Source organism: Equus quagga, chromosome 2 (genome assembly GCF_021613505.1).
Source record: "Equus quagga isolate Etosha38 chromosome 2, UCLA_HA_Equagga_1.0, whole genome shotgun sequence".
Lineage (NCBI taxonomy): Eukaryota > Metazoa > Chordata > Mammalia > Perissodactyla > Equidae > Equus > Equus quagga.
This window is the reverse complement of record NC_060268.1, coordinates 53,324,224-53,337,436: the sequence shown is the minus strand read 5'-3', so window position 1 is coordinate 53,337,436 and position 13,213 is coordinate 53,324,224. Positions and strand designations below refer to the sequence as shown.

General features: G+C 38.9%; 1 protein-coding gene across 2 annotated transcripts in view; it reads left to right on the top strand.

Annotated features, from left to right (window-relative positions):
• SLTM (SAFB like transcription modulator) overlaps window positions 1-11,502 on the top strand; it is a 42,918-nt gene extending 31,416 nt beyond the window's left edge. For both annotated transcript variants that reach the window (XM_046652636.1, XM_046652635.1), the window contains exons 13-21: window positions 200-285; window positions 503-666; window positions 3,072-3,252; window positions 3,993-4,117; window positions 4,971-5,141; window positions 6,182-6,487; window positions 6,594-6,738; window positions 8,483-8,643; window positions 10,820-11,502. In XM_046652636.1, the coding sequence (XP_046508592.1) occupies window positions 200-285; window positions 503-666; window positions 3,072-3,252; window positions 3,993-4,117; window positions 4,971-5,141; window positions 6,182-6,487; window positions 6,594-6,738; window positions 8,483-8,643; window positions 10,820-10,928 (1,448 nt within the window). In that variant the 3' untranslated portion in view covers window positions 10,929-11,502. The remainder of the gene's footprint in view (window positions 1-199; window positions 286-502; window positions 667-3,071; window positions 3,253-3,992; window positions 4,118-4,970; window positions 5,142-6,181; window positions 6,488-6,593; window positions 6,739-8,482; window positions 8,644-10,819) is intronic.
• The last annotated feature ends 1,711 nt before the right edge of the window (window positions 11,503-13,213 follow it).

Below are 13,213 nucleotides of genomic sequence, written 5' to 3'. Positions count from 1 at the left end.
TGTTAGTGGATTTGAGTTATTTTTTAAAAACTCTTTGCATTTAGGTTCTCATAGAAAAAGTAGGGTTTTTATTTCGTTTATTCGTTTGTGAATGTCTATGAATTCAGCATTTTTATATTACATTTTCCTTTTTAACTTTTTAAATATTTTGGAAATATTTTTTGGACATTTGTGTATCTAATTTTTTTTTTCCTCTTAGGTTCAAAGAGTCCAGGACATATGGTAATACTAGACCAAACTAAAGGAGATCACTGTAGGCCATCAAGAAGAGGAAGATATGAGAAAGTAAGTCTCCGAGAGGCATGCTGTATACTATGCCACCTATTTCCCAAAGAAGATAATTCGGTATCTCTGTAACCATTTTTGCCTACTTCTATGCTAGGAAATCTAAGAAAAAGGGAATGTCGTTACTTATTTAAGCTTTTTAAATGACCAGCTGAACTTGAAAAACAAAACCCAAAATTATTTTAACTTCTAGTCCTTTTATAATTTTTTTCTATAGATTCATGGAAGAAGCAAGGAAAAGGAGAGAGCCAGCCTAGATAAAAAAAGGGATAAAGACTACAGAAGGAAGGACATCTTGCCTTTTGAAAAGATGAAGGAACAAAGATTGAGAGAACACTTAGTTCGTTTTGAAAGATTGCGACGAGCAGTGGAACTTCGAAGGTAGGAAGAGAGCCTCTTTTCTACCTGTCTTTAACTATCAGTACATCTTTAACACTAGTTATAAATCAGATTCCTGGAAATTGTATTCCCACAGAAAGCTTTGTGCCACTTTTAAGAAGTGCAGTAAAAGCTAATGGTTTAAGTTTGCATAGTATTTTAGTTTACACAGGACCTTTCCATCTATTATCCTTATCAACAGTTCCCTAAGGTTAGTTATGCCCATTCTGTAACTGAAAAAACAGAGGCCCAGAGAGGCTAAATGACTCCTCCAATGCCACATGGCTCATGAGTGGCAGAGTCGGGACTCAGACCCAAGTCTTCTGACTCCAAGTCCAATGCTCTTTCCTCTTCTCCAAAGCTGCTGCCATAAAAAACATGACTTTAAAGGAAAAATTGGTTTTGAGATAAGATAGTCTCAATGTGTAAGCTACAGTGTTCAAATAGTATGTTGACATTTTAGGAAAAATTCGTTGTACTTTGGATTAGAGCCCAAGTGCAGGAAGATTTGCCCTATGAACCTTACTGTGTTCAAGCTCTATCCCAAGGCAAGCATTCTCTTTAAAACAGAGAGCAAAACAGACATTTCTGTTTTCAGTGGCAGTGTCTCAGCAGTTCATCATGAGGACCAGTTTGCTTTCGTATGTCAATTTGTGGATGCCACTTAAACTATTCTTGTGAAAATATTTTATAATAGAAATTTGCAAATATTAACCTATCTTGTCGAGAGGGCACATCCTGGGATCTCATCTGTTCACTCACAAGAGTGTTAGGAACTACTAGAGATACTTTACCAACTTAAACAATACTAGAATTGCCACATACTTTAATAAAAGGAAATCATCCTTGCATTACTCAGAACCCATTTTCTCTTTTTCTGATGAAGTCCCAATATGCTGAGGTTTCTGTTTAGATGACAAGTTGGGAGGAGAGTGAGAGTGGGAGCTACTGGAGCAGCAATTCTCAAACCTACCAGACCAACCCTCCTTTTATATAAAAAAAGTTACAGTACCCTCTTTACTATTCTGAAGTGAAACTGATGACATAATACACCTTCCCATACAAATAATTTCCAAAAAATCGATATAATACCTTAACTCTGATATAAAGGAGAAGTAAAAGTAATTTATATTGAAGCATGTATTCCAGATATGAATGTTTAGGCATGACTCTCTGGAAGACCTCATGATGTAGGCAGATGTTTGCACCCCTCTTTAGACTCAATGAGAAGGTGACAGCTACAAACACAGACTGATACTGGTGTGTCGTATTGGTGAGTCAAATACCAGGAGTGGTGTTGACATTATGACGTGATTTCTGAAATGGTGAACAACTCTTGATGAAGTTCTCAAGGAAGTATAATTTTCCCTCTGTTTACATGGGGTTGCATTCCTGGAAATTTTAGTGTATATAAAACCATGCCAAAGCAAACAAACCAAGCAGCATTTATAAAAATGAGTTAAGTTCTAGGCTCAGGTTTTTTTTTTTTAAAGATGATTTTGTTTTGTTTTGTTTTAATGATAGACATGTCCATTATGGCATTTGAAAGGAATTAGGAGCATTGGACAGTTTTTTGTTGTGCGGGACTATCCTGACTATTCCACGTATCATAAGATACCTAGACTCCTTGGTCCCCACTCACTAAGTGCTGGTCACAGCCCCATGGTCATTGTGATCATTAAAAATGCCCCTCACATTTCCATGGGGGCAGGACTGACCCATTGAGAACCACTGGGTTGCTAGAGGAAGGTACACTGACAGACAAACTGCACTGAGTGCCTTAGAGTGAGGAAGTGACAAAGACACCGATAGAAGCCTAATACAACAACTTAATTCAGCAGACATTTGAACTACCTCCTGACTCAAAAAAGCATGTTACCTGGAGCCATCTATTATGAGCCAGTGAACACTCCAAAAAACCCTTAAGGGCAACCATTTTATTATTATAGCCTTTGGTATAATTCACCTTGATGTGTATGATCCCAAGTCATCAAAATAAAGTATACCTTGTTTAAGGAGATAGAATATATACCTGATACTAGAAATTTTTCTATCAAAAACAATAGAAGTTGTAGTTTTGTAAATTCATACATTAGTAGAATATCTCCTTTTTAAAATGTCAGTCAATCAATGGGCTATTATAGTGGGATTTTTATTTAAACAGGAATCATCTCAGAGGCAACTACTCTATAAAATTCAGCTGCTCAGTGGACAGTCAATAAATAAGTGACAGTATTGGAATCTGTTTAAAGTTTTATTTTGAGTTCTTTTTCCAATTATTTTAAAACTACTTAGATTAAATTGAAGTTTAAAATTGCCAACCTCAAGGAAAAATTCAAATTCAAAGCTATTCTCTTTCACACAGTGCTAGCATAATTTAAGTATTTCTAAATACTGATTTTTGTTAGACGAAGAGAGATTGCAGAAAGAGAGCGTCGAGAGCGCGAACGCATTAGAATAATCCGTGAACGGGAAGAACGGGAGCGCTTACAGAGAGAGAGAGAGCGCCTAGAAATTGAAAGGCAGAAACTAGAGAGAGAGAGAATGGAACGCGAACGCTTGGAAAGGGAACGCATTCGTATTGAACAGGTGCAGTCAGAAAATCTTTTCATCTTAAATAACTGACCTTTCTCCAACCCTGTGATTTTTGCCCTAAAATTTGCTTTACTTGTTGTAAAGCTATAGAATGAGTTCAGCTAATGCACATTTATTAAGTGTCCCTGAAAGACAACAATGAATTAGGTGCTAGTTAAAAATATGTTTTGTAGTGATTGTGTTCTAGCCAATTGGTAATAATAACTTGAACTCTGCAATATGATGGCAGCCTAATAGTCTGAGCATAGGACTATGAGTCCAGAGTAGTTGTAATCCAGGCTCTGTCACTATCCCAACCTTAGAAAATCATAACTATTTCCTTGCATGTTACAGTGGGAATGATTTCCCAAGGCTGGAAGGAAATAATGCCTCTCTTTGCAGAATTGCATCCAGGGTTTTAAGGCACTTGGTCTCTATACATATGAACTCTGTTTCTAATTCCCTTGAGGTGCTTTTGTTTCAGTCAAATGATTACACTAAATCCTACCTCCCCAATTACTTGCCAGCTTGCACCACCCAAGCTCTGTTATTTTTAATGTGGCAGAACAATAGCCATAGCCTAGATTACTGATCACAGAAGTCACATTTGTTTATTTATTTGTCCCAGGTATGTGTTTTGCCTGGTGTTTGCCTATGATGGTTTCTTAATGACAGGATTAAAACAAGGTCGCACATATACTTACCATATGTTTTCATTTTGCATTGCTTGGTTCTTCCTTCTGTGTTGTCTGAAGGAACGTCGTAAAGAAGCTGAACGTATTGCTCGAGAACGAGAGGAACTGAGACGGCAACAGCAGCAGCTCCGTTATGAACAAGAAAAAAGGAATTCTTTGAAACGCCCACGGGATGTAGATCATAGGTAGTTGCTTGCTTTCTTCTTTAACAGTTACACTTGCTATCTTACTCCCTTTAAGCTAAGACTAACGAGAATTAGAAAGTACAGGCAACCATCACTGGAATAAAAGGTCATGGTCAACAGGGATGGGAATGACTGCAATGCTGGAGTGGACCCAGTGCATTGTCAAGTAGGGAGAGTCTGCTCTTCTTTCCCTTCTTCCTTTCCTAGTGCCAAATGCTTGTCCATTATTATGACTGGAAATACATGGTCATAGTAGGCTTCAATGATGGCTCTTAACTCAGACCCATTTTGAAAATTCTTGTAGGGTAGTGCAGATAGCACAAGAATGGAAGTCATAAACTTGGGGAAACGAGGGTAGAGATTCTGTTGTGTGTTTGCGTTCATACTTCTTAATAGATTTCAAAACTATGATATAGTCTTTTAATTTTCTTTATATAAATTCTGTGAGATTTAGTTGACTGTGTGCAGAAATAGGTGGAATGAATGAATTGTGCTTGAGACTGACTTCTAACCTTTCTAAAGTATAGCTGAAAAGGTTGTATACTGCTGGTTGGAATTTTATTATAAAATGGTATCAAGTATTATATCTTATTTGTCTTTTCCATTTAATAATTTTAAAACATAATTTTTCAACTATTTTCTCTCCTGTGAAATTCCTCTAACACTGTATGGCTTTATGTATTTATTACTTCATTCTTTGCTAGCTTGTTCTTGTAACAGAATGTTTTGTGTCCTGAGTTTATTAGCCCTCTGTATCCACAGTTCCTAGCATGTGGTATGTATAACTCCAAGTAAGTGTTATTTCATTATTGTCAAACTAATTTATATAAATGAGCAAATATTTCTCTTCAAGGCGAGATGACCCTTACTGGAGTGAGAATAAAAAGTTGTCTCTAGATACAGATGCACGATTCGGCCACGGATCTGACTACTCTCGCCAACAGAATAGATTTAATGACTTTGATCACCGAGAGAGGGGCAGGTTTCCTGAGAGTTCAACAGTACAGTCTTCATCTTTTGAAAGGTAAATAGATTGGTTGAAAATGGTTGTATTTGGTGTATGAGCCTTGCTAGTGATAAGTTTGGTTCTCTATTAAAATCTTAATTAAGGTGTATAGGTCAGAACTGAGTGTTCAGAAGTCATATGTTTGGTTTTGGCTTTTGTTAATGGGAATGTGATTCAGTATTCAAAATTAGTTTAATAGGCCACCATAACAAGGTTGAGTAGGTTGGCTTTATCGTCTTAACTTTTAAAACTAAGTGGGAGGGCTATTGGCTTTGGATGTGCCTCACTGTTCAGAGCAGTGAAACATCCTTCAGGTTGGTCGTGACTTGAGTGTTTGATGTAATTCCTCCTGGATGCTAAAAGCCCAATCTTCATGCCAGACATTTAGCTCAATTTAAAAAAATATTATAATCAAGAATTGTAGGGGCTGGCCCCATGGCTGAGTGGTTAAGTTCGCGTGCTCTGCTTCAGCAGCCCAGGGTTTCGCCAGTTCAGATCCTGGGCGTGGACATGGCACCGCTCATCAAGCCATGCTGAAGTGGCATCCCACAGGCCACAACTAGAAGGACCCACAACTAAATATACACAACTATGTACTGGGGGGCTTTGGGGAAAAAAAGGAAAAATAAAATCTTTAAAAAATAGGGCCGGTCCCGTGGTCAAGTGGTTAAGTTCACATGCTCTGCTTTGGTGGCCCAGGGTTTCCCCGGTTCGGATCCTGGCCGCTGACATGGCACCACTTGTCAGGCCACATTGAGGCAACGTCCCACATGCCACAACTAGCAGGATCCATGGCTAAAATATATTACTACGTACTGGAGGTATTTGGGGAGAAAAAGCAAAAAAAAAAAAAGATTGGCAACAGATGTTAGCTCAGGTGCCAATCTTTTAAAAAAAAAAACTTTAAAAAAAAGAATGGTGGCTTTTTTGGTGGCTTTGCCTTAAGTTAATTTTTAAAGAAGGTGTCATTATTGTAGGTTATGCAAATAAAGTTAAGAGGAATAAGGCCAAGTAAGTACTTCTCAGGACATTTGTTCTTTGTTTTCGATAATCAATAGGCGAGAACGCTTTGTTGGTCAAAGTGAAGGGAAAAAAACACGCCCTACTGCACGAAGAGAAGATCCAGGTTTTGAAAGGTATCCCAAAAATTTTAGTGATTCCAGAAGAAATGAGCCTCCACCACCAAGAAATGAACTTAGAGAAACAGACAGGCGAGGGGAGCGAGATGAAAGGAGAACCGTGATCATCCATGACAGGCCTGATATGACTCACCCTAGACATCCTCGAGAAGCAGGGCCCAACCCATCTAGACCAACCTCCTGGAAAAGCGAAGGAGGCATGTCCACCGACAAACGGGAAACAAGGTATTTGTGTAGTCTCTCATGCCCAGCTCCTAGGAAATAATACATTTGGGTTTAAAAAAAGTTATAATAGAGTTCTGATCGTATATGTTTTGGGGTTTTGTTGAAGAGTTGAAAGGCCAGAACGATCTGGGAGAGAAGTCTCAGGACACAGTGTGAGAGGGGCGCCCCCTGGAAATCGCAGTAATGCTTCAGGCTATGGCAGCAGAGAAGGAGACAGAGGAGTGATCACAGACCGAGGGAGTGGAGCCCAGGTAAGTGCTGGTGAAGGGTTAGTGTCAACTCTTTAGAAATAGAGTTAGAGGACTTATCCTTTAGATGTGGCCTAGATTAGTTAGACTAACTAGGGAGACTAGCTTCTTGTGAAAGATCTGACTGTTTCCCATGTTTTGCTGTGAGTGTTGAACATCAGTAGTCCAAAGAAGTAAGATACTAGGCTTGGAATTCCTACTCCGTTTCTGTTCAACTTCCTGCTGACATCTGAGAACTGTTAGATTTGGTAGATGAGCCTTCCTAATGATCATTTTGGTTTTATTCCCTGTGAAGAAATTGAGGCTTTCAAACTAGCTGGGAAGTCTTTGGCCCCTACTTGGGTTTCCCTTTCCCTTTTTCCTTTTTTTTTTAAAACTCTCATTGCTCTTCTACTTTATTAAAGAGCTTAAATGTGTAGAACTGAAATAAAACTTTTATCTCTTTTTTGTTCTTTTATTTTTAAAGGTAGGCAAGTGGAATGTTTTATATTTTTTAATTGCTTTTTACTCTTGTGACACTTTATTGACTTGACTGTTTTGTAAGTTAATGAACCTGGACAGAGGAAATTGTCTTCATCTCTTAGTAATTCAAACGAACAAAAACCTTTCACCTAATTTGGAAGCATTCTCTTGATGAAATACTGCCATATGGGTTGATGGTAGCACAGATAGAATATCCTCTTAAGTATTAATCAAAAAAGAATTCTGAATTGGGTGTCTATGTCCATCCTTCCTTGCATTATACTTGGGTGCTCTGTTTTGTATTTGAATACATATTTAGGTTTTTTAGCAACATTTTTACTAGAAAATCTTTTAATCCCTTGGCATTTTAGCTAATATCAATGTACATTTTCTATTTCATCCAGAGCATTTATGAAACAGATTGGGCCTGATGGCATTATGAGCTTTAATGTTTCTAATAAATAGAAATGTTCAGTAGATCAGTTCATTGAGCTGTTTACCCTGAACAGAACTTTGAAGACTGGGTGTATAATCCGGATAGTCTGCCTTATTTGGAGTAAAACTTAAGGCAGTTTTATAGACTAGCTACTGCATTCAGATATCCTTTTAGGAAAGGTGTCCTGAGCAGGAGATCCTGTTCCTCCCTTGAAAATTCTGTTTTTCATAATGTAAGTCTATAAGAGGTTCTGCCAGTATTATATCTCTGTGGGGTCCCTTCAGGTTTATTTCCTGTAGGCTGAGTTTCATAACTTCTGACTTTCTTTCCTCAGATCCTTAGTTCTATGGCTTTTGTTTTTTTATGTTCACTACCCTGTTTTTTGTAGTCATGGACGTAAGACCTTGTAAGAGCCACTGCACCAACTAGTACTATGTAAAATGAGGTGACAACTCCTGTTTCCATGTGCTGTTTGCATGCTGATCAAATACCCAACATTAATTTGTCTTAAGGTTTTGACCTCTCGCTATGCCTTCTTACATATATATAGATCCAGACATTATATATAGATCTGGAAATACTCAAGGGTCAAAAAGAACATGGGTGCTAAAAGGTGTAGAAATAGAAGTTACAGTGCTGAATCATTTCCCCATAGCCTATCCTGAAGCCCAAGTAGCTTCTCAGTACAAAATAGATGGACACCGTTTTCATATGCTGTTGTGTTAGTCATCCTTTTATCTTCTTGGACATCTTATTAATTTGCTTCTCACATGAAAAGCACAGCAGCATAAGTAAATTGGCATGAGGCTGAGGGTGTCACGACTTCTCTTTTAATAAACTACGCTTTAGCACTATCCTGAAGAACGACATGTGGTTGAACGGCATGGACGGGACACAAGTGGACCAAGGAAAGAGTGGCATGGTCCACCTTCTCAAGGGCCAGGCTACCATGATGCAAGGAGAATGGGTGATGGACGGACAGGAGCAGGCATGATATCTCAACATGCAAGGTAAGTAGTTAATCAGTTAAGACTCTTTTTGCCAGCATGCAACCATACCTTTATCTTTTCCTTAAAGGTCATTATAGTTTCTAGAGATTGATTGCAAATAGTTAACAACTCTAGGTCTGCCCAATGTCCCCATATTAACTAAAAATCTCTAGGAGATTATATGCAGGCAGCTGATGTTAATTTATTGGTTTACATTCCTCATTGTAAGTTAACTGATTGGTATTCTGGCATAGATATAAGTATCTCAGAATCCGGAAGATAATGAACGTTAACTTCATGTTGGACCCATCTTCTTGTTCACTGCCTATCGTTCCTAAAATTCCTAGAAAGGAAGAAGAAACTGAAAGTATGTTCTGCTTTGTTCCTTTTCAAATAACTCTAGCAAAACTTTTGGATATTTAATCCAAAGCCTGTTCATGTGCTAAGAGACGAGCTTCCTTTCCTCTTCCCACCAACATCCATTGTGGCCCTTCAGCTGGCAAGTCTTTGGCCTCTCCCTTCCTGCTTTCCTATTCCCTGTCTTAGAAGAGATATTGGCTTGGCTTAGTCACCTAAGTTACTACTATTCTATTGGTCTCATCTACCATCAGACTGAAGTGAGTGTTTTTTATACTTGTGCCTGTACAGCCTCATCACTCATTCTGCCTTTGGTTTTTAAATGTCACCAATGCCTTTTTTCTTGATAAGTACAGATTCCTTTATTTTCTTAGTTCTCAGGCTTCTTGGTGGTTAAGCACTGTATCCCACTGTTGCTTTTCCTTTTTTTGAAACACTCTTATTTTCTTTTCTTTCTTTTTTTTTTAAAGATTGGCTCCTGGGCTAACATCTGTTGCCCATCTTTTTTTTTTTTTTTCCTTCTTCTTCTTCTCCCCAAAGCCCCCAAGTACATATTTGTGTATTCCAGTTGGAGGTCCTTCTAGTTGTGTTATGTGGGATGCCACCCCAGTGTGACTTGGCGAGTGGTGCCATGTCTGCACCCAGGATCCGAACCAGTGAAACCCTGGGCCACTGAAGCGGAGGGCGCAAACCCAACCACACAGCCACGGGGCTGGCCCCAGAAACAGTCCTGTTTTCTAATGCACCATAATTTTCTTTCTACCTTTTTTATTTCCTTTGCTGGCTCCTTCAAATGGTTGAACTTTAGACATTACCCTTTGTTTTTAGCTCTATATTGTGATCTCCATGTAAATGCCTTGCTGTCTCCATAAATTCAAGGTCACAGGCAAACTCATTCCTCTCCTGCTTCAAACCTTCATGTCCCATTTGTTGCCTCCAGCTTCTTTTAATTTGCCAGTGCCACTAGACATCTCATTCACCCAGACAGGGAAAGCATGGGCCTCATCTTTTTCTTTCTTCATTCCTACTATAAATTTCTAAGTGTGGTTCAGTTTTTTAGAAAAATATTTATAATAGATATTCTGCCTTCTTCCTCATTTCAGCTTCTATCTGATCTTCCCAGATTAGTCTTTTTCCTGCTCCATTATTCACACTTTCTCTAAACTAAACTGTTGGAATTGTTCTGTTATACCATTGACCTTCTCCAAAACCACAAGCAGCTTCTCTAGGTCACAGATATAATCCAGATTCCTCAGCCTGGTATTCACACCTTTCCGTAATCTGATTTTATTCTACTTGAACCACTCCACTATGTGTTTTTATCTCCCAAATTTGTTATAGCATTTTTTGGTGGGTCTTTTCTCTGTGTCACTCATTAGTGCCTACTATGTTGCATTATACATATAAAAATTCCAGAAATGTTTCTTGAATGGTGTCCTCTAGCTCAGAGGTTCAAGTTGTTAGTTGATGCTGATGCTGCTGATCTGGGGACCACACTTGGAGAGCCACTGCTCCAGTCTATTCATGTGTGTACCATTAAATGGCTTACTAAGAGACAGGGGCTTTGAAACAAGACTGCCTAAGTTCAGTTCCTCGCTCCACCATTTATTAGCCCTGTGATCTTCGGCAAGTTACTTGATCTCCAGATCTCAATTTTCTCATCAGTAGAGTGGGCTTAGTAATAGTGCTATCTCACAGGACTGTTGAAAAGAGTAAATTATCTAGTGTGGGTAATGTACAAAGAACAGTGCCTGATGAATGATAAGCACTTTGTAGGTATTAGCTAGAATTATTTGTTCTTTTGATCTCTGACATTTTTTTTCTTTTAAACCTTTTTCAGTAATGCATCCCCAATTAATAGAATTGTACAAATCAGTGGCAATTCCATGCCAAGAGGAAGTGGCTCCGGATTTAAGCCATTTAAGGGTGGACCTCCACGACGATTCTGAAAATTAGCTCTCTGCCATGGTTTCAAGATAATTTATTGAAATCTCCTGTAAACTTTACTTGACTACTTATGAAGAGGACCTCTGACTTGCTTGAGAGTTCTGTCAGACTTTTCCTTTTTTCTCTTTTTTTAAAATTTAACATGATTGCTTTTCTCAATTTTGGAGAAGATGTTTAAATAGTTCTGTTTTAACTTTTAATAGTTTTGTGTATCATTCAACTTTTTTTCTTGCAGCACTGAGACACATTTGAAAAGATTGGAATCAAGACCATTTTAACGCAGTGTGAATATGCATAGTTTGCAGCCGTGTGGTAGTAGTTTAATTTGCAGCATTAGCTCTGTGGTGTCAGGCTCTAGAGTTACTTCTTGTCACCAAGCCTTTTCAGCCTCCATTTTGAAGGCTGTCTAAGCTTAAAAAGTCTGCTGTCTAATTTTTAGAGAATAAGATTGTTCCTTGCATTTCTGAGTATTATGTAACCTATTTTTGCAGAAGGTACTGTTACATTAAGTGCATCTGTGTATCCTGGTTTAAAAAAATGTACTCTTTTTTGAAATAAACCTTCATATTCTGTATAGTTGCTAAAGCGTTGAGAACCTTTTTAATTGTAAAATGAGAACCGATTTTCAGTTTAGTGTAGCAGCACACTTGTTCAGGTTTGCATGGTATGAAACCAAATAGATTAATGAAACCTTGGCCATGAGGTTTGTATCACTGAGGTTCTTAGACTGAGTTGTGCAGGTAAGTGCACTTTTAGGTAATCTGCACTGTTTGATGGATAAATTCCATCTCTGGGAATTGTGTGGGTATTAATGTTTCCATGTTCCCAACTATGTTGAGAAGTGGAAAAAACCCAGGTTCTAGATTGGTGAATCAGTTGGGTTTTGTAAATACTTGTATGTGTGGGAAGGCATTGTTGTCTCTTTGTGAAAATAAAAATCCACACCTGGAAGTGTATGTGTCTTTGTTTCCAGCGTTTTAGGTGGTAGTCCTCCAGCCCTTTCTGAAGGTAAACCCAAAGTACTGACTAGGGTTAGAGCTATAAAGGCAGCCTTTTGGTCTTTGTTCTTGGGAAAGAAGTCTGACTTTGACAGTTCACCTCAGTAGCTGGACAGCACAATCCGTTGAAGTGTTGGAGACTTAACCACTAAACTTAGAGCATCCCCCCACACCCCTCTTTTTAAGGCATCTTTTCTAGGAAAGCCCTTCAAGGTAAATAGTGAATACCACCTCTTAAAGCCTCCCATATTCCTTCATATAGACTAGTGGTGAATAATCCAAACGGTCCAATTCTTGGTAAATGCAGCAGTCTGTGTGCTCAAACAAAGTGAAAGGTGCGAGTAAGGGCTTGCCCTGTGGCCACCTTTCGATGTGAGAAGGAGTCTTTATAGAAGTTCTTGTAAATGTCCCTAGTGGATCTGGTCGTGCCGATGAGATGGCTCAGACTTCTGAGGGCTGTGGGCAGCCATAGTACCCTGGTCTTTGGTTCTTTGGGGAACTGGCACTTTTTGTGTTGCTCTGGATTTCGTAGTCTTTTCTGCCCTTCCCAGCCCTACAACTGTGGGAGCAGTTGGTATGTGTGTGGGGGTCTACTTAATTTGCTGGTTCCCCCTACACTTTGTAGAATGGCACAATAGAAGCCTTAGTGTATATCAGGGTGAACGCACTTCAGCTCCGCCACTCTGTGACTCTGGGTCATTACGTTGCTTCCAGTCTGTCTTCATTTGTGGAGTGGATCTGTACTTAGCACAAGGGATTACACAGTTGCTAACTTTTGCTGAGCAGTTGCTGTGCTGGGCAATGTGCTAGGCATTTTAAGTGCATTTGCTTGCCTAATACTCAGAGGAATCCAAGTCGTAGCTAACAAGTCCTCTCCTACCCATTTTTCAGATGGGGATCTGAGACGGCATCTGCTCTGTAAAAATTAGATCTTTGACTTGTTCTAATCTTTTTTACACTTAACCTAAAGGGTACAGCAGTCCATAGACAGTGTAGGTAATTATTTTATCCTCAGGTTGCCATGGTGTAGTTTTTTCAAGTTGAGAAAATCTGATAAAACTGCCTTCTGAAGTTTTGGCATTGAGTTTAGGAGTAGCCCTCAAGGTTCAAGGGCACAAGTCCGTAGAGCTCTGGTTGGCTAAGTGGTCAATAGTGAAAACCAAATTTAGAGATTTTATAAAGGAAGCTGGGTTCCTCAAAACCAAGAGAAAGGAGGAAAATGTGCTCTTCTCCATATGCTTGATGAGCAGTCCAATGTTTCATCATAATGTCGAAGGTTTCAGTGATCT